Genomic DNA, 22865 nt, shown 5'->3' with positions numbered 1-22865 from the left:
GGCATATATCTGCGATCGGTATGTATATTTATTACAAATTATATTTATTGTAAATTATATATGTATATAAAATAAAATTATTTATAATTGTAATTTTACAGATGTATGCATTATTTCGGGTCTGAGGACAAGTTGCAGTCACATACGGTAGACTGCGGAGAGATGAATGACTGCGCTATCCGGTTACCGAGCGATAAGGACAAGTGGCTCGCGTTCACCAACTATACCAGGAAAGAACGGCTTCCTTTTGTCGTATACGCTGACCTCGAATGTGTACTGACAAAGACGGAAGAAGAAAAAAACTTTCAACATCATCAAGTATTTAGTATAGCATATTATGTACATTGCTCATATGACGATTCATTATCCGAGTATTATTCTCGTCGTAGTGTAGATTGCGTTTCGTGGTTTTCCGAACAACTACAAAATTTAGCGATACGCGTAAAGAATATTTTGGCAACTAACGTCCCCATGGTAAATTTAACATTTGACGAGTGGGAAAAGTTTCATAGCGCGACACATTGTCATATATGTGAGAAACCATTCACGCAAGATGACAATACACGCGTACGCGATCATTGTTATCTGACCGGGCGGTACAGAGGTCCAGCACACTCAAATTGCAACTTAAATTATAAAAACTCTTTATGTATTCCAATAGTATTTCATAATTTATCCGGTTACGACTCACATTTCATAATTAAGGAAATAGCTACAGCGTTCGAAGGGGGAATCGAATTACTTCCAATAACTAAAGAAAAATATATATCATTTACAAAAAATGTTCAAATTGCCGAAGACAAATCCAGAAATATTAAATTACGTTTTATCGATTCATATAAATTTCTCAATACTAGTCTCGATAAATTGGCATCATTTCTAAGTAAAGATAAACTCAAAAATTTACAATTGAAATTTCAAAATTTATCCACTCACAATTTCGAATTATTGACGCGAAAAGGTGTCTTTCCGTACGAATACATTGACTGCGTGGACAAGCTGCAGGACACGCGTTTACCGCCGCGCGAATCATTCTACAGTTCCTTGACCGGTGACACTGTATCAGAGAGCGATTACGCGCACGCTGAGAACGTTTGGAATCGATTCTTCCTTCGAACTCTAGGCGAATATAGCGACTTATATTTAAAAACTGATGTCTTGTTATTAGCAGATATTTTTGAAAATTTCCGCGACACTTGTATCGAGAGTTATGGGTTCGACCCTGCGTATTATTATACTCTCCCCGGGTATACGTGGGACGCGATGCTAAAACATACAAATATTACGTTTGAATTGCTTACCGATATCGACATGGTTATGTTTATAGAACGGGGTATACGCGGTGGTCTAAGTCAATGTTCAAACAGATATGCACACGCTAATAACAAGTACATGCAGTCATATGATCCATCGAAACCATCGTCGTACCTTATGTACTTCGATGTAAATAATTTGTATGGATGGGCAATGTGTCAACCGTTGCCATATGCTGATTTTCAATGGGTCGATGACATGTCTAGTTTCAATTTATCATCTATCGCGCTCGATTCGCCTACAGGCTACATCCTTGAAGTAGATTTAGAATATCCACAATGTCTTCACGATGCGCACACTGACCTACCGTTTTGCCCGACACGCGACAAGCCACCAGGCAAGCGGGAAGATAAGCTTCTCGCAACGCTATACAACAAGAAGCGATATGTGATACACTACCGCAACCTGCAGCAATGTACGCGTCACGGCCTTCGCGTTGCAAAAATACATCGCATATTACAATTCGCGCAATCTCCATGGCTTCGAAATTATATCGAACTTAATACGCAATTTAGAACACACGCGAAAAATGATTTTGAAAAAAATTTATATAAATTGATGAATAATGCGGTATTCGGCAAAACGATGGAAAATGTACGTAATCGGGTTGATGTAAAACTTATCACACATTGGGAAGGAAGATACGGTGCAGAGGCAATGATTACGAAACCAAATTTCCACAGTAGAAGCATCTTTTCAGAAAATCTAATCGCTGTAGAATTACGTAAACTCGAAGTAAAATTTTACAAACCAATCTATGTTGGCATGTGCATACTCGACATCTCCAAAACATGTTTATACGAATTTCATCACGAGTACATGTCACCGCTATATCGCGACAGATGCAGGATAATGTACACCGACACAGACAGCCTAATATACCACATCGAATGTGAAGATGTGTATAAGAATATAAAGCGCGACGTAAGCAAATTTGATACGAGCGATTACGCTGCGGACAATGTGTATGGTATACTGCTCGTGAATAAAAAAGTGCCAGGTCTAATGAAAGATGAAAATAACGGTACGATAATGACCGAATTTGTAGGGCTTAGAGCAAAAATGTATGCATTACGAGTGGATGGTAAGAAAGATACCAAAAAAGTAAAAGGTGTCAAGAGTAACGTTGTCGCGAGAACGATAACGTTTGATGATTACACGCGGTGTTTGAATGAAGAGATTGAAATGACACGTAGTCAGTCATGTATAAGATCGAAATTGCATGAAGTATACACCATTCGCGAGACGAAAATTGCTCTAAGTCCTCACGATGACAAGCGGTATATCATACCTGAAACCACTAATACATTACCATGGGGACATTATAAAATACCTTTGTAAATAATATTTGTTGTAAAATATGTATATTTTGTATATGTATATTTTGTATAAATATGTATATTATATGTATATTTGTATTTATAAAATTATTAGATAAATATATTGTAAAATAAATAGTGTACAAATCTTTTAAATAAATGTTTATAATAAAATATTTTTATGAATCCATGAGTTGTGAGATTTATCCAGTCCCAACCATTTCACATAAACATCATCGCCTTTTTTCCGCAAAACCTTTTCCACGAGATATACATCGGGATTTGCAACATGATGTAGCTCATACTCGTAGAATCCTCCGGCGACGGAATTTCCGCGCAAATCTTCAAGTATATATGTCGCAGGATTAGTTTTCTGCACTTTGATAATTTTAAATATTTCAGTAGTCCAATTTGGTGTAAAACCTTTTTCGAAGACGGTCTTGAATTTACTCACGCGTACCTGACAGCCTACTTTGAATCTTGCCGGAGCAGCAATTTTTGTTACTGTATACCGTATTTAAAAGTTTTTCGGCAATCTCCGGAGTAACATCGATAGGTTTCATACCGATAGTACGATGTTTTCGCGCATTGTACTCTGCAACGAGTCGGGACAGCGCGTCGATCCACTTGTAATTACCATTAAGTGTAAACATTTTCCACATATTGTTCTTTAAAGTACGATTAAATCGTTCCACTACTGAGGCTTTCATAACGTCGAGTAATGATTGATGTTGTGTTTTTTTACGAGTTTCTGCACATTTGCATTGTAAAATTCTTTTCCTCTATCGGTTTGCATGTTTCTCGGACATCTCTTGCTATCTCGAATTATCTCAGCGATAGCGTCAGCTGTTTCGCGTCCGCTCTTATTCTTGAGCGGCAGGGCCCATGCATACTTGCTCAACACATCGATGACGGTGAGTATGTAATTGTATCCTTTGTTGACTCTTGCATAAGGACGCATCTCGACCACGTCAGCTTGCCACAGGTCGTCGTATCCATGTACTATGACACGTCTACGCGGAAAATTTCTTCTCGCTGGAGCGTGCAATTCCTCCACGAGTAGCTGCTTTTCAGAGGTGTTTGATCGAGGCATATTTGTAATAATGTGATATAATTTTCACGTACAGTTCTTTATGTATCTTTTGATGTAGTCTGCGTTACAGCCATTTTATCCAGCGTTAATAATAGCGCCTGCATATTCCTTTCAAGCCTGATTATTTTTTTCTCAATTTCTTTCTGTTGATCTCTCAAAAGCTTGACACTCGCTTCGACATATTGTTTGTTGGCTGCATCATTATCATCTTCTGGTTGCGCTACACGTCGTATCTTGCGCGACCTTGCGTCATAGCCGGAGGCTGTTAGACACAGAGTATTATCGCGCACGTAATTTCTTAGTAATCCATCCCATTGATAATATGAATTATTATTCGACGTTCCAAGTGATAATCCAAATTTATTAATCGACATTTCGATACCACTAATATTGACAGACTGACTCGTATCGTGGATGTATAACTTATTTTATAATAATACGAGCTTCGTAAAGTTCCTCGATAATCGATAATATTTCATTGCTGTGGGCGTTGTTGCCGGCTTGACGTGAAGCTTCGAGCAATCGCAGACGATCTACCAACTCGTTGGGATCATTCCAATGCACGTAATCAATCTTATTATTGTTTAAGATCATAGCATGCGGTATATCTTTTCCAGATTTTTTATCAGAGAATAATGGTGCGATTATATATTTATATTTGTATCCCTTGTTACCTAATACAGGCTGATTCACATTACCATTTCGTCTGTGAGCATTTGTTCTTATTAATATACTTTTATAGTTTTGCAAGTCATTCGCAGTATATATTTCATCGTCGGGAATTCTCTTGAAAACCAACTAGTAAAGACCTGCTGTTCCAACGTATTTTGACCCATCGATAATTATATTATCATTTTTATCCACATCGAAATTTTTATTACCGAGCGTCATTCCTTTGTCGATAAATTTAACACCGTATACGTAATCCATCTTGGAATTTTTATCTTGACTCAATATAGCTGCCACATATTTTTGAGCAAGTGGACCCAGGTGATTTCGCAATGAATTTTGACCATCGGATGTTTGTAATGAATGTTGAATTGATGTCACAAGCGATTGAGGTGAAGTCTCGAAAATTTCCTCCATAGATGTCTTATCATGCAATAATTGCCTTGGCTGTACATCTTGTATCGGAGTAGAAGTAGTTGCATCCAATAATTGTTGCATTCGCCTGCTTTTGATTCGCTTTGGAGTAGAAGTTATACCGCTCAATGATATATTTGATCGCTTTGTTTTAAACTCTTTTTTCTCTCCGAGCATACTCAATGGTTCAATCTTTTCTTCACCAGACTCAACACCAACTGTATTTTCAACAAGCTGTTTCAGAGGTTCAGAGATTGGTTTAAAATGCCTCTCCAATGCATCGTCCTCCGCCATTTTACCAGTTTTCAAGAAACGATATTTTTTACGGATTGAATCGCTCGTTTTCGCAATCTCTAACACAATCTTTTCACGATCGTTATTCATAATGTTGCAATTTAGACGTTGCTCCATCAATGCATCGAAAGCGACTAAGTGCTTTGTGGTATTGCAAATTCATTAAATCCTTTTCTGTGTCGTCCATTAGTCAGCGGACTGTCCTTGTCAATCGCTGCAAATCCATATTTATGTTGCCAACATTTCTGACAAAATGCGCGAAAATTATTGTATGACATATCTGTATTTACATGATCGTTGTACACATGTTTCAAGTTTGTCCCATCTTGTTTAAATAAAATTAATAAGTTTGCATTGTCACGTACAAGATGCTTGGGTATCTTGGCATACGTTTGACAAAGATAGAAACAGTCGACGCTCGAGTGTCGCCCCATTGCAAAGTACTCTCTTATCGTATCTTGCTTGTCACATGCCACGTCATCAAAGATAAAAATGGAATTCGGAAGCGCCTCACTCGGTGGAATGACATCACTATTATTAGAGAATGTAAAATAACCAATTTCTTCTATCGGTGATAGCAAATTTTCCAAATATCGATATTTCGGTTGTTGAAGCGATTTCGAGTATACGTACACGTTCTCGAAGCAAACGCCGTGCGGGCTTTCTATCAAACTAATCAACGCGTTAGTTTTACCACAATTCGAAGGACCGCAAATGATTCCGCGTATAGTATTCGGCAGTATGTTTCCATGTCTGCGTATTTCTTTATCCGACATCAACCGTGTTTTATCGTCGAAATTTGTAACTTTGATTATCGTCGATTGCTGAACGAACCGCATGTTTTCTCTCGAATGAATGAATGAGTCATGGAGAGCCTATTTATAGCTGCGCGAAACCATGAATCACTCAGTATTGAAAAAATGTTTGTCCTGCTAACAAGTGCTTCCGATATTCACGGTTTAAGCGCCGAACAGCTGCAATTTGTACCAAAAGCATTTTTATTGCGATATGAAAATCACATCCACTACGTGTGGGACAAGCTTCCGGAACACATAAAGGCGGATCCAGAGATTCAGACCTGTCGTCGATGTTTCAAACATTACAATCGACCGTGGCAGCAAACGCACATCGACGGTCCAGCGCCGATGATAAAGGATTGCAGCGAATGTCAACGAAAATAGGTAGTGGTCTCTTTAATCGCGCGATAAACGCACTTCCGATCGAATTACATATCCCCGGCTATCAGTTTTGCGGTCCGGGACTCATTTGGAAAAGCGATTGGCTAGAGGTGATCGAGGCATTAATCCATTGGATGCTGCGTGTCGCGAGCACGACATTGCATATTCTCAAAACAACGCCCTCAGGGAACGACACGTTGCTGACAATATACTCGCTGCGAAAGCGCGAAAACGTATTACTGCGAGAGATTCGACTCTTGGTGAAAGAGCAGCCGCTACGACTGTTTGGGCAGCTATGAAAGCAAAGACAAAATTCGGTATGGGGATGAAGACGAAAAAATCTTTGAAAAAGAAGAAGAAACGAATACTGTCTGTGGCGAAGCGTGGTGGTATCTTGCCAATTTTACCATTGTTGGGAGTTCTCGGTTCGTTGGCCGGTGGAGCAGCGGGAGTCGCAAAGGCTGTGAATGATAGCAAGGCTGCGCAACGTCAGCTTGAAGAAATGCAACGTCATAATCGCGCTATGGAAGGTCGTGGAGTTTATCTCGCTCCATACAAGCGTGGACAGGGATTCTCAACTAAGAAAAAAAAAAACGTCAAAAAAAAAACGCTAAAAATGCCTGTGGGTGTAACAACTAATGTACAATTAGAACAACTGGCAAGACGTATGCATATACCATTCTTTAGAGGTGTTTTCATGCGCAATAATTTACCGATAAACGGTGTGCGACAAAATGAGAGCGGTATCGTCAATTTGGACGACGTTGATGGTCCCGGTACTCATTGGGTAGCATATGTAAAGAGGGGAAATCGATCAATATATTTCGATAGTTTTGGTAATCTACGACCACCCAAAGAATTGGTGCAATATTTAAATGTTACGAAAATAGAATACAATCACACATCCTATCAAAATTATAATCAGAATAATTGTGGACAATTGTGTTTACGATTTCTTCAAACGGTTGATATAAAACCTGTCAATCCATCATCACGATTCAGTTTGACAACATGTCGCTAACACTAACGTTGACTGGCAAAAGTAGCGTTCTCGCTGTAAGCTACTTTCCAGCTATAGATTTATCGAATGGTGATTATGAGCTCGGTTTAACAGATTTTGAAACTTATCATACGATTCCGAATGTAAATTCTATGAATAATAAATTTTACTTTGATAACGATGACAAGGAAATTACAATACCCGAAGGATCATACGAAATACAAGCTATAGATGAGTATCTGAGACGTGCAATTTCACAATATCCTTCCAATAAAGAGCAGAATGAAGATGCAATAGCGCTTCGCGCCAATCATAATACTCTAAAGAGCGAAATCAAATGCATCTATAGAATAAACTTTAATAAACCATACAATATAGGATCGTTGTTAGGATTCTCGTCGAACCGTATATTGCAACCTCACAAATGGCATGATTCGGATTTACCTATAAATATTATTAGCGTGAATATTATCCGTATAGAATGTAGCGTCACCACTGGTGCGTACAGTAATGACAAGCGCGTACACACGATACATGAATTTTCACCGAGCGTGCCGCCAGGATATAAGATATCGGAAACGCCTGCACAGATCATTTATCTCCCGATCGTCGTACGGAGCATTACTGATCTAACGATACGCATTGTTGATCAAGAAGGACGATTGTTGGATTTTCGAGGAGAGGAAGTTACTATAAGATTGCACGTACGGCGTCGACAAAATTAGCGTGTGATGCTCGTGCTAAATGATACGGAGCACGTGAGAGATAATAATTTTACGAGGGACATTACGAGGGACAATACTTTTGCGAGAGCAGCTGTGGCAGTGAGCGACAATAATCAGAGATCTCGTTACACTAAAAAGAAACTCAGCGCATTGAATCGCGAATTTTTAAAATCATTGGGATTCATCGTACGAAAAGATGATTGATATTTTGAATATTGGTGGTGAACCAGTCTTTGATGATCGTATCGTCAAGGTTGAGACACATACATACAATCCATATGCTAACACATCGCTTGGACATAGCGACGAGATACGGATACCTATACACCACCAGGATTTGTACACGTTGCCGTGCGAAAGCTTTTTGTATGTCGAGGGAAAGTTAATGACATCTAAAATAGATCCAAATGAAACGATGATATTAACAAATAATTGTGTTGCGTTCATGTTTGATGAAATTCGATATGAACTCAATGGTGTGGAGATTGATCGCAACAGAAACGTTGGAATAACTTCAACGATGAAAAATTATGTTTCTTTAACAACCGAGAGAAGTAAAATCTTGAAGAATGCTGGATGGGATATGACACATAATGGGGCATGTAATGAAATTTGTATGTTCAACTTTTGCGTGCCGCTCAACATGCTATTGGGATTTTGTGAAGATTACAAACGTGTTGTGATTAATGCTCGCCATGAATTAATTTTGATACGTTCGCGCAACGACAACAATTGTCTGTATGGACCTGCTGAAGCTGCTATTGAATTACTCAAGATACAATGGCGTATGCCTCATGTACTATTGAATGAGGTTAATAAACTGTCCTTGCTACGAGCATTGGAAAGCGGGCAATTCTTAAACATGAGTTTTCGCGCTTGGGATCTATACGAATTTCCTGTGCTACATAGTACAACCAAGCATTCATGGACTGTGAAAACTGCTTCTCAGCTGGAAAAGCCGCGATATGTGATCTTTGCACTGCAGACTGGTAGAAAAAATATTATGACAAAAGATGTTACTGTATTCGATCATTGTAAATTAGCCAACGTAAAGCTGTATCTAAACTCTGAATCTTATCCCTATGATGATTTAAATTTAGATTTTGAAAAAAATAGATTCGCCCTCTTGTTTGATATGTACTCTCGTTTTCGCAAATCTTATTACGGGTGTGATATTGAGAATGTACTAACTATCGCGAAATTTCTACATTGCGGTCCTCTCGCAGTTATTGATTGTTCGCGACAAAATGATTCTGTCAAAAATTCTACCGTGGACGTGAGAATAGAGTTTGAATGTAAGGAAGATGTACCGGCAAATACTACAGCATATTGTCTCATCTTGCATGATCGTGTTGTCGAATATTGTCCTTTGTCCAACGTAGTTCGTAAAATTACATAATCAGCAATTATCCCCTCCTCCGATGTAATATAAATGATTGAGATTTTTAACAATCTACATCAGTCGTCCAACATTCTTGCAACAAAATGGTTGTACCGACGTTTGTGGATCTGCAAGGATTTATTCTCAATAAACAGTTTATTGTGAAGGAAGCGGCGATTCTGAGAAGAGGATTCATTGTTTCACATTATTTTTTCGCATGCCCCGTACCATGGGGTGTGCTCATAAAATCGGAGAGACGTCAAGCTTCATGGTTGACTCGAAATCATCATGGATTGCAATGGGAAGATGGAAGCGTTCCATACTGCATGGCTCAGCGTTTGATTACAACAGCTATCGCTGGTATGATACAAGAAGAAGAAGAGACATCCTCTCTTGTGTACGTAAAAGGCCATGAAAAGCGAGAATGGTTGACCAATATAATGGACGATGCGAGAAACGGTTTCATTATTGAGACCTTGGATGCAAACTATGAAGATATTCCTGCATTAAACAACTTAGATACTACCTATAGCCTACGTTGCGATAAACATGTAAAAAATTGTGCTTTAGAAAATGTATTTAAAATATTTAATTGGTGGTCAAATCATCACAATGATTCGCCACACCCTTTTTTTGAATAAATTAATATTGAAATAATATTATCTTTGTTCGCTCATTTTCCTCATACGCATACAAGTATTATATGTCTACACGTGCTCGTATTAATTTCAGCATGTGACAGAATTCTTATGTTATAATTTTTTAAATGTAGTCGATTGAGGTTTGAATGTGGTTGATTGATGTTCGATCGAGGTACGAACATGGTTCGAAAGTGGTTCGAAGGTGGTTGATCGATGTATGTACGTGGTTCGATTGATGTTCGATCGAGGTTGATTGATGTTTGATCGAGGTTCGAAGGTGGTTCGATCGAGGTTGATTGATGTTTGATCGAGGTTCGAAGGTGGTTCGAAAGTGGTTGATTGAGGTATGAAAGTGGTTGATTGATGTTCGATCGATATTCGAACGTGGTTGATTGAGGTACGAAAGTGGTTCGAAAGTGGTTGATTGACGTTCGATCGATGTTCGAACGTGGTTCGAAAGTGGTTCGAAGGTGGTTGATTGACGTTCAATCGATGTTCGAACGTGGTTGATCGAGGTACGAATGTGGTTCGAAAGTGGTTCGAAGGTGTTTGATTGATGTTTGAACGTGGTTCGATCGAGGTTCGATTGTGGTTCGAATGTGGTTCTATTGACGTTCGAAGGTGGTTTCAATTTTAAATATTATTCATATGCTTATTCTCATCATGGAATCTTTGTCTCGGACCATCTGTTTTCTTATCTCATGTGCCGAGTAAGCGTTCAAGCTATTATGTTATACATCCCCTACTCTTTTTAACGTGAGCGGGTCTGTCTCCGCGATGTTCGTCATAAAGTTTTTAGCGTTTGACACGTTAGTATCTTAAAAAAGAGTGAAAAAAAACAAAAAAAATGACTGGAGGTTTTCTGCGCCGTACGCTCCCCGAAATAGTAAGTTGTACAATTTATTTAAAACTATTGTACAGAATGTTGCAATATGTTTAGATATATATTAAATATTCATATTTTTCAGATGATCTATAACATTGTGCAAAATTTACGGCCGCAACACGTGGTGGAGCAAGGTTTAACTGAACGAGAATGGGTGAGAATGCTAAGGTGAGAACATCGACAAATGTTTGCAGAAATGTGGTGCGAAACTGCAGAGGCGCGGGAAATGGATGCCAATAACAGTTGGCTATGGGAGAACATGTATGCTCTTCGGGAACTGTTTGGCCTAGAGCCATATCCACCAGAATCTGTGGTGGAAAATTGGAACTAGTAAGTATTTCTTTTTAATTATAAATTATTAAATTAATTAATAACAAATTTCTGTTATGCAGGAGTCCCCGCCCAGCCGTCGCCTCCGCTGCGCGCAGCATCAAACATTTGGCAGCCTCAACATATCCAGACACTCTCGTTCAGACAGGCATTGCTCAACCATGTGTTGCTGTCGTAAATATTATATTTTATATTATTATATTATATTTTAGATTTTATGATTATATTATATTTTATATTATATTTTATATTTTATATTATATTTTATATTATATTTTATATTTTATATTTTATATATTATTATATTTTAAATTTTAAATTTTAAATTCACACACACACACACAAACATTTTGTAAAATATACACATACACACACATTGTTATATAATAAAAATTATTTTAAATATTAAAAATATATAGTTTATTTTAGAATAGGTCCTCTCCCCTTCCTCATCCTAAAAATATTAATTTAAAAAAGAATATAAAAAAAATATTTAAAAAATTCTCTCTCGCGTCCGCCTCTCGCGCTCTCCTTCGCTGCATCAGCTCTCGCGCTCTCCATCGCCGCATCGTCTCGCAACATCTCTCTCTCGCTCTTGTGATATTTCTCTCGCGTGCACCTCGCGCTCTCCTTCGCTGCATCAGCTCTTGCGCTCTCCTTCGCGTCATCTCGCTACCTCTCGTCATCTCGCGCTATCTCTCTCGCTCTTGCATATACGCCTCGCTGCAACACCTCGCGCTCTCAATCGCCGCATCATCTCGCTACCGCTATCTCTCTTTCGCGAACGTCTCTCTCGCGACATCTCTCTCTCTCGCGTGCACCTCGCGCTATCCTTCACATTCCTCTCTCCCCGCGGACCCCTTACCCAAAAAGTTTCATGCGGTCTTTCGCGGATTCCCCTCTCCCCGCAGACCCCTCACCAACAAAGCTTCATGCGGTCTTTCGCGGACGCCTCCCCCTCCCCGCGGACCCCTCGCGGACCCGTCACCTAAATCGCGGACGCTCCCCTCCCCGCGGACCCCTCGCGGATCCTAACCTCGCGGACGCCTCCCCCTCCCCGCGGACCCCTCGCGGACCCTAACCTCGCGGACGCTTCCCCCTCCCCGCGACCCCCTCGCGGACCCTAACCTCGCGGACGCCTCCCCCTCCCCGCGGACCCCTCGCGGACCAGGCACCAAAATCGCGGACGCTTCCCCCTCCCCGCGTGACGTCATCCCCCCTCCCCGCGTGACGTCATTCCCCGCGCCTTGGGTTCCCCTCGCCCCTCACCCCCCCTCATTGCCCCATGGGTTAGAATCGGCATAGTATTACTACTATAATCGTTTAAAACAGATACACAATCCAAACACAGAAATGATTACCATGTCAAAAGAACGTTATCGCAAAGTAAAAGATGTTTTATGGGCATTGCCAAAAATAATTACTTCTGTTCAAAAATCAAGTTCAGATCAACAGTTCGACGAAATACTGTTGGAAAAATTTCTACACCCGCTATCACTCACTCTCTCATTCTCTCTCTTTCTGAACGCTACTGACTTCTTACGCATTCTCTCTCCCTCTTTCCCACGGCCGTGACCCACAAATCACGGGCTATCTAGGGAGATAGGGGGAGTTACCTCAGGGGAGGTAACTAGGCCAATCAAGGAGCAACACATCAATCATCGTGCGCACATGTCGCCTCGAAAAGGATCTCGCTATCATCGGACAGTACTTCGTTTCCGGCAACAACGAGCGGTTCTCTCGCAGCTACACACGTGTGAACAAGAAAGTGAAACGGATCAAAAGGTGAATATCAGGAACTCTACAACGGATCAGTGCTACTCTCGGACTCTCTCTATCTTCAAGGAACAGTTATCGGCTCTCTCATTACGACCACGGACATTCCTAAGTGAATCTCATGGACAACTCAAGTGCGGCGTGATACTCTGTGCGGCCATTACCGGTCCCGTTGGTAGACACGTGTCTCAATATCCCTCGGACTGCTCAAAATACGTTTCTCTCTTTATTTTGACCAAAGACATTTTACTTTTAGTTTCTTTTCTTACATTATTGTTTTGTGGTAAATTGGCAGAAGGCCTGTATTAATTTTTGCCTTACATTATAGTTATAATAAAGTAGACTTATATTTTTTTGGAGTGAAACATCGCCTTTAATTTTGTGGTTTCTGTACATATTTCCGCCTCATTCCAAACACTAGAATTTTCACCGGACTTTGATTCAAACAATTACATTGAAATGTTATTAGGCAACAGTTATTTAATTGCGATAAATCAGATATTTTACGTATATTAATGCATCGATATGAATATGGAATATCTAATTTAAATACATATTCAATACGGCAATGTTTAGGAGAATATTTTTTGAACACCTCGGAACAAAATGCATCCCATTTTCTTACGACTCTTTGCAAAAAATATAATTGTATAAGAAATTTGATTGAACATCAAGTTACTTCTACTAAACGATGCAAAACTTGTGGTAATACTAAAATTACAGTTGATAAGAATATTCCCAAACAGCATATATGTCAGAAAGATCTCTTTAAGATATCTTTTTAAAGGTAACTTTTTGAGTAATGAAAAAAGAAATATCTATCAGATAAATATATTAAGATGTCCATATCAAGAGATCTAAAAGATATCTTGTTTGAGAAGTTTCTTACATAAGATATCTAAAAGATATCTTTTGTAGAAAGTATATTAAATCTTTTCATATTGACATCAAAATGTCATCTTGAAAGTGATAAATTTGTAATATAAATGCGCATGCGCACTGCAGTAGTGTAGATAACCTTAAAAAATAATACAATTAACGTGTGTACGTGCATGGAAATAATTGTTGCAATTATTAATCAATTTTAAGGTGAAATATTTACAAGTAAGTACAATTAATCATTTTTCATTTACTAATTATCTATATTATACTTAAAAGATAAACCGCAATTATTCGTAGTGTCGTTGAAACCAGTAAGCTTTATACATTTAATAAATGTTAAATGATATAATGTGAATTACATATATGACTTATAAATTATTCTGTTATTTTGATAGAATTGTCGTACCTTTATAGTTAATATATCAAAACAAATTTCAGATATTAAGCTCGATAAAAATTCTGCTCATCTACAAAACAATGTTGAAAGACGAAACGAACAACGTACACATGAACATCATGACTTATGTTGCAGTAAATACAATTACAAATTTTTGTCTGTTTATTAATTAAATTGTTCGATTATATCTGATTTTTTTTATAGCACCATGTCGTACAAATATGCAAGCAATTAGAAAAGCAATAAATTCTATTTATCTGCTTGTATTGGATATGAGTGAAGGGCCTCGCAATGATACGAATAATCTGACCTTAAACTTGCCTATTACGACAGAAAAGGAATTAAACGATATTGAAATATTGCTGAAGGAAGATGCTGTAGCTCGTTCACAATATGTAAGTTTTTTTATATTATATTTCAACATTTATTTAACATTTTAGTGTGTAAACTCTAATTAAACTATGTCTTCTTAATTTATTTATTTCTAATTAATTTTTTGCATCAAAAATGTTATCACATATTTTTAACCAAAGTTAAATATTGTTGCATTTTACAGAAAAAAATTATTAAAAACATTGGTGGTACAACGTTTGAAAAGCATATACGAAATGCTTTAACTGCAACCTTGATTGATCAAATGGCTTATAAAATGTCATGGACAGGACAAAAGAATACGATAAGCGTAAAAGAAATGAAGTTTATAGATTTGATAATTGGTATCTATCTTTTTTTTGTACTATTTATTTATCATTTTCCTTTAAAGAGTATATGTTTTAAGACAAATCGCTTGAATATTTATACCTTATTAATTTTTAATGAAAACAAAATGTCTTATTTTTGATTAACATATTTGTTCTATACTATTTCAATGATCATTAATAATACTATTTTAAATTTCCTTTTTTTATATACATTGATAATAGTTTACTGTATATAAAGTTTAATTTTTACTATACATCACTTTAAATAATTGTTTATATCGACAAATAAATTTTTAGAACGTAAGAATATTCAATATTAAATCAGTCAATAAGGAAACTTATTAACTTTAAGCATGTTCTTTTACTATCTATTATATATCATAATATTCAATTATGATGCCAATATGACAATACTACAATATGATTTGACAATAGAATTTTTTCTTACAATTTTTAATAAATACTAGCATTGCTGTTGTATACAAAATTTCTATTTAAATGTTTATTAATATAAATTTTAAAAATTGGAAAGGTTCAGAATATGATAATTGAGTGCTTTATAGTATATTCTTAAATATATGTTGTACTTATAATTTAATTATTTTCTTATTTCAGAATCCATAATTAATTGTCGAACTGATTCTACGATTGATAAAATACAAGCCGTTATTAAATCATGGTTACAACATGCTGGCGATCGTCTTCCTAAAGAAGGAACAAAAAAAAAATAAAAATAACAATTAAAATAATTTTTCGTTAATATATTTTACTTTAAATACATTTTATAGTTATGTAAAAACAAAAATGTTTTTTTTTAAATGATTATTACTTGATTTTCACTTTAAACACGTTTCAGTTCTGTTAAAACAAAAATATTTTATTTTTCTTTAAATAATTATTAGTGTTTTTTTTAAAGATTATTATATGAACATTATATAATATATTGTTAATATTTTAATATTGTTTATATTAAAAAATATTAAAATAATATAATAAATAATAATATAATAAATAATCCAGTGATTTATTTTATTAATATTAAGTAATAGCCATTGAAAAATGATACTGAAATGTTTAATATATATATCTATAATATAAAATGGCTTGTTTTAAATACTAATAATCTGTAAAAATCGATTAAATTTAATTCTAACGCGTAGAGTTATCATTTAATATGGCCATTAAACAAATTTCAGTGTCACTTTTAAAAAGCCATTTAATAATAATTTTATGTAAGCAGGTGACAATTGGGAACACCAAAAAACACGAAGCTTGTGGTGAGATATTTAGCAAGCTTTCCAAAGGGAAGGATATATGAATGACAATATGAATAAAGATCTCTGTCCTTCATTGTCAAAAACTTTCTTTGAGGAGCTTACTTAAATATCTCACCAAAGACTGCGTTTTTTTAGTGTTTTGAATGTTTTCGCATAGATGTCTTATTAACATCATAAACGTGAACTCCTAAAGATATCCAATTTTAGATATCTTTTTGACATCTAATTTTAGATATCATTTTGACATCTAATTTTAGATATCTTTTTGATATCTAATATAAGATATCTCAAAAAAGTTATCTGTTTGATGACTATCGGAAGAAGTCTTTTTTTTCTCTAAATATGGCGCATAAGAGCTCTTTCTGATCTCATTAAGTTATCTTTTTAAAGAAATTTTTGGATGTCCAAATCTTGAATGAGAGAACATTAAGAGTTCTTTTTGTTAACATTTTGCTGTATGGGTTACTATTTCAATTCCTATTAATAATTTAAAAAAGAAAAGTTATAATCTTAATGATTTATTAAATGTTACCGTTTTCACACTGGAATGAATTATTACACAATGAATCATGTGAACATTGTACTCGAAATGATATAATTAAAAATAAAATAACATTTGCAAGAGAAATAGTTGTTATTCATTTAATAGTATTTTTACAAAATGATAAATTAATGAAAGCAGAACACAAATTAAACTTATGTGCTGTTCCAACAACTAAAGTATTAATAGCTGGACAATCATATAAGACGATGAATGCTATATTTCATCATGGTTCATGTATTGATAAAGGTCATTATATAAATATGTGTAGAGACGGAGTAATATGTAAAATTTGGATCGAAGTTGATGATGCGCAAGTTAAAAAAAACAATGGCCTAGAGGTGCTAAGGATGTTTATATAATATTTTTACAAAAGATGGCTAATAAATAATATATATTAGATATTATAAAATAAAGAAGCAGTTATATATAAAATTTTTCATTAAAAATATATTTTTGTAATATCAAATTTATAATTAATACTTAATCATTTAATAATTTCATTTCGATCAATCCTATATAAAGAAATGTCTCATCAATAAATTAGCAACAATTTCATGAATAAAGCTTCATATAATAATAATAAATGTAATAATAAATGTATATTTCTGACATATTGGTTTGTAATTATTCGTTATTCTTACGAAAGAATAAGCAAAGAAATTTGAAAGATCTGTAGTATTATATTTACTATAAGCAAAGAGGACCGTCGTATTTTGATGAAATATAACGGGGGTGGCGAGTTCTTTGCTTTTTTATTTTAAGATGTTTGAATAAATATATACTACAAAAAGGACTGATATAACCAAAAAAAAACCTTTTTTTAAAAAAAGGTAAAAAAAAGAGCGCCAAGTTCACGTGTCATGTGAAAAGTGTTATACAAAAACAGTGTTTTTAAATTATTGTAAAAAAACATTGTCAAAATTCGTTAAACGTAAAATATCTGTCTTATGTATTATGTTTAAGTATTATGCATTTATCTCGTATTCTCTTCTGTTTGTATAAAATCAACCTAAACTGTTTCGTTTTGCGCGAATTGAACGTGAGCGTGAAGGCAAGGCGGGAGCACAGCACAAAAGAGACGAATCTTATTTTAACAATAGAAAAACAAACAATTTATTCTCATCAATACGAAATCGATACAATGTTCCGTGCCGACGGAATGGCGACGCGGAGTCGAAGCGAGCGACTTCAAATAGAGGCGATCGACAGTTCGAGAACAATAGCGCGTTCTGCAAGCGACAGAGTAATAATCACTAATTATGAGTGAATAACCGCGACCTTTTTCGTTAGCGAGCCAGAAACGATCTGATCTTCAAAATCGACCGAGCTCTCCTTGTTAATTGTTTTTCGACCTTTTCTCGCGTGTGCGTGGCGGCTGTGTTTTCTCGACTTTGCGTTGATACCTTTAACCGTCAGCTGATCGCGAAAACACACAAAAACGCGGTCGGCGGTCGTTGCCTCGGGATCTTGAATCCGTGCGCGTTGTGTTTACAAAGGTCTGTCGCTCTCGAGTCGAACTGTCACTCTATCTTCGATAATGTCGGATGAATAATATGAGAAAACATTATAAGACGCTTTATGGTTTTATTATTATGCAGAAAATGTATTCCTGATTTAATATTAATGTTTCGACTTATTTATCCTTTTTACATTGATAGCGACTTTGCAAATGCACAGAGGATCATGCTCTGAACATTCCGCCCGCTTCGTTCGGAGCGGTTTGCCGAACGACTTTTACTAAATATTTTTTTTTTTAAATGCCAATATTGACGAAAGGGGAACAATCACAAGGAAAGAACGAATCAATTGATCTCGCCCAGATGCAACATTGATTGCGTTACGCGTTGGTAACCGTTGGCTTGTCGATCTCGAGATCGCTTTCCACCGGCAGGAGGATGAGGCGGTTTACGAGTCGTTTTAACATCGACGACGCGGTTCGCACGGTCACAACGCGCACATGACCATCCGCACCGGGATGTGAGTCCACGATGCGCGCCAACGGCCATTTCGTTGGATGAGTCGTCTCGTTTCGAAGGATTCACAGCCGACCGACCCCGACAGCGGTGTCGGATTTCCACCACTTCGGGCGATGGTTCAGCGAATGTAGATATTCTCGCGACCACCGGTCCCAGAAGTACTGGTGCATCCGTTGCACCATCTGCCATCGCGTAAGGCGGTTTTCCGGAGTCGCAAGCAGCGAGGGCTCCGGTACGTTGTTTAGCGCGGTTCCTACCAAAAAATGCCCCGGCGTCAGGGCAGCGATGTCATCCGGATCCTCGGACAACGCCTCGAGCGGTCGTGAGTTGAGGCATGCCTCCACCTGCGCGAGGAGCGTGCACATCTCCTCAAATGTTAGGGCGGCATTGCCGATTACCCGACGGAGATGTTGTTTGAGCGCCTTGACCGCCGCCTCTCACAATCCTCCGAAGTGGGGGGCTGCCGGAGGGTTGAATCGCCATTGAATCCGGTCTCGTGCCAGCTCATCGGCGATGCGGCGTCCCTCCTTGCTGCTGGCGGTGAAGAGATGTCGCAGTTGTCGATCAGCGCCTACAAAATTTGTGCCGCAGTCGCTGTGTATGGTCTCGCACAGCCCCCTGCGGGAGGTGAATCGACGCAAGGCTGCGAGAAAGGCCTCTGCAGTATAGTCTGACGCCACGTCTAAGTGCACAGCCTTGGTGCTTATGCAGACGAAAACGGCGATGAACGCCTTGATGCTCTTGTGGCCTAAGCAGTCCTCAGCCTGGTGGTTGATCCAGCGTGGTACTCGAATGCGGTCGAGACTTTAGAGGTCCACCTTGAACGTTGCCCAAATTTCGGCTTCCTTGGTTGCCTCGACCTTTGGTGGTTCTCAGGAAGACCGGGCAGGCGTAGTCGACGCCCGTGTGTTGAAAGGGTCTCGATGGCGTCACCCGTGGCCATGGGAGGTCGCCCATCACAGGTTGCGTTGCCGCCGCCCGCCATCGAAGGCACGTGACGTAGCGGTGGATGACTTCCTTGACGCGCGTCCTTCCGCGTGGAACCCAGAAGCGTTGGCGTATTAATCCTAGAGTTAACTGCGTGCCTCCATGCAGTGTCCGTCGATGGCTTGCCTCGATGATGAGCCTTGTTAGATAGGACTCGCTCGGCAGAATGGCGGGATGCTTCTCGTCAAATGAGAGCGGAGCGTTCCTCAATCGTTCTCCCATCCTGAGAGTGCCCTTGTGGTCTATGAAGGGGCTCAGCTTGATGACCGAGCTCTTCCTTGGCAGCTCTCTGCTTCTCGCCAGCGCGGCGAGCTCGTGTGGATATCCGTACGCCTGAGAGACACGAATCCACGCCTCTTTGGCATCTTGCAGCTCCTCTACGAACAGCGTGAAGCCTGGGGCGTGACGTGGGCGCCGCCATCGTTGGCATCAAGCCGAAATGCGTACAAGGCGGTGTAGCGACGAGTACCTTGTCATCAAGGTCGGTTCGTCCGAACGTGGTTGTGATGCTGCGTGGCTGCTTGCGCGTTGTTCCGGCAATTCTGCGGCGACCTCCAAGGCAGGACCGGCTGGCCACGGACCCGACGTCGTCCTCAGCCAGGGTGGCCCCGTCCACCACAGCTTGTGTTCCTCTAGCTCCTTGGGGGAGAGGCCTCGCGACGCGCAATCGGCCGGGTTTTCTTCTCCGGGCGTGTGATGCCAGTGTGCCTCGGGCACACAATGGTGCAGCGTTGAATTTCGGCAACGCGATTGGCCACTTAAGTCTTCCATCGTGACGGATGACCTTGTATCCACGATAGGGTCACCGTGGAATCTGACCACATGTGAGTGCTCGCGATCGGTAGCTCGAGGATGGAATGGAGGTGCGATGCGAGTGTTGACAACAGAGCGACGGCGCAGAGCTCCAGCCTTGGAAGAGACACTTGCTTCACCGATGCGACCCTGGACTTTGCTGCTATTAATGCGATCTTGGCCTGGCCGGTCGGGCTCACGGCTCGCAAATATAGCACTGCAGCATACGCTCGTTCCGAAGCGTCGGCGAAGCCGTGGAGTTCTAAGCAGTCCTCAGCCTGGTGGTTGATCCAGCGTGGTACTCGAATGCGGTCGAGACTTTAGAGGTCCACCTTGAACGTTGCCCAAATTTCGGCTTCCTTGGTTGCCAGCGGAGTGTCCCAATCGAGACCTTGCAACCATACCGACTGAATCAAGATTTTTGCTCGCACGACCACTGGCGACAGCCAGCCCAAGGGATCGAAGAGCTGCGCGGTGATGGATAGTACGGCCCTCTTCGTCGTTGGTTGTGGCTGAATTTTCCGTACGCGAATTGATCCACGCTCGGGTGCCATCGTAGTCCGAGCATGGCGTGGCTTTCGTGTGGTTCCCATGCTCGGAGGTCGGCGCGCATTTTGTCTGGTGCGGGGACGTCCTTGAGGAGTTCCGAGTCAGTCGCGGACCATTTTTTCAACGGGAACCCGCCCGCCCTGCAAATCTCGATTAACTGTTGCTGAATTTTGCGTGCTTCCTCCAGGTTAGCAGCTCCTCAGTCAATATGTCGTCAACGTAGACGTCGTGGTGCAGCACGGCTGATCCCAGCGGAAACCACATCTCTTCGTCCGTCGCGAGTTGGCGTAGTGTGCGAATTGCGAGGAATGGTGCGCACGCCAATCCGTACGTGACCGTGTTGAGTTGGTAATCTCGAATAGGTTCCTTGTTGTTGTGTCGCCATAGAATTCTCTGGAGGTCGCGGTCTGAAGGATGCACGAGGACCTGCCTGTACATCTTCTCGATGTCGATGGCCATGGCGTGCTTGTGTCGGCGCCAGCGCGTCAAAATGTCCGGTAAAGCTGGTAATAGATTTGGTCCCACGCGCAGCTTATCGTTGAGGGTGGTGCCGGACGGCAAGGTTGACGAGCCGTTGACCACGCGCAGCTTGTCCTTCCCGTCTACGCTCTTTAAGACCCCGTGGTGAGGCAGGTAGCATGTGCGATCGTCGGCCGTCGCATCGCGAGATGCGTTCGTTGGCGACATGTGGCCGAGGCTCTCGTATTCGCGCATGAAGTCGCGGTAGAGGTCGCGTAGTCGAGAGTCGCGCGCAAATCGGCCTTCCATGCACGCGAGCAATCGTGTTGAGGCGGTGCGAGTTCCGGTTAGGTCTGGCGTTTCGTCGGCTAGTGGCAATCGAACCACGTATCTCCCGTCTTCGTCGCGCGAATGTGTCTTCACGAATGATTCCTCGCATTCTTGCTCTTCTCTCGTCCACACTGCCGGACTGCGTGGGACCTCCTCTTGCTCCCAGAATTTCTTGACCAAACTCACCAGGGTGTCGTCTACGACACACGAATGATTGTGAGCGGCATCGACCTCGGGCGATGTCATCGCGCCCGATAGGATCCATCCGAGGGACGTGCATTGAGCGATCGGCTCTCGTAGTCCCCCTTTGACCACGCCGCAACCAAGAATGGCAGCATGAACGTCCGCGCCGAGGAGAATATCTATTGAGTCGGTGGCCTGGAACTCGGGATCCAGTCCACATCCAATGTGTATCTTCTTAGTGTGCGAAGAATTAAGTCCATCGTACGTTGTAGATAACAATAAATAACGTTGCTCGTTTCTTCCGGCGTTATCGATGTCGATGTTGTCGTTGTTATCCGTCTTGCGAATATTGCGATCGCGTTCAGATTTCGCAAAATTACGAGGGTGGTTTGAAAAGTCCGTGCAAAGTCAGAGAGATGGCACCACTGGTGCGTATCGGGGTTATTTTTAGTTAGTAGCATCTCTTGGAAGAACACACACCAAGTTTCAGCCAGATCGGTCTATTTCTCTGTGTTTGGCGTTCGTTTGAATCGAAAAAGTCGAGTGATTTCCAAAAAATGGATGAAAGAGAATTTCGTGTGTTGATAAAACATTACTTTATGAAAGGCAAATCGCCTCAGAAGACTAAGGAGAAGCTTGATAAACATTATGGTGAATCTGCACCTTCGATTAGAACAGTTTATAAGTGGTTTCAAAATTTTCGGAGTGGCCATATGAGCACAAGTGACGCTGAACGTTCTGGACGCCCTATTGAGGTCATTACTCCAG

The 22865-nt window shown here is 39.9% G+C and overlaps 1 protein-coding gene and 1 pseudogene across 1 annotated transcript; one reads left to right on the top strand and one right to left on the bottom strand.

Moving 5' to 3' along the window:
• The window catches only part of LOC145948870 (ATP-dependent DNA helicase PIF1-like), a 29618-nt pseudogene extending 13150 nt beyond the window's left edge, over positions 1-16468 (top strand).
• A 3088-nt stretch (positions 16469-19556) lies between these two features.
• Positions 19557-20555, bottom strand: LOC145948869 (uncharacterized). Its single transcript, XM_083058417.1, has 2 exons — positions 20232-20555; positions 19557-20117 (listed from the first exon to the last, which is right to left on the bottom strand). Exons 1-2 carry the CDS (start codon positions 20553-20555, stop codon positions 19557-19559), a joined length of 885 nt encoding a protein of 294 aa, XP_082914543.1.
• Between the last annotated feature and the right edge of the window lie 2310 nt (positions 20556-22865).

This window comes from Prenolepis imparis, unplaced genomic scaffold (assembly GCF_030444845.1).
Source record: "Prenolepis imparis isolate NDT839.2.m4 unplaced genomic scaffold, iyPreImpa1.0 SCAF_2, whole genome shotgun sequence".
Taxonomy (NCBI): Eukaryota; Metazoa; Arthropoda; class Insecta; order Hymenoptera; family Formicidae; genus Prenolepis; species Prenolepis imparis.
Note: the sequence above shows the minus strand (reverse complement) of the source record. Positions and strands in the feature narration are given on the sequence as shown.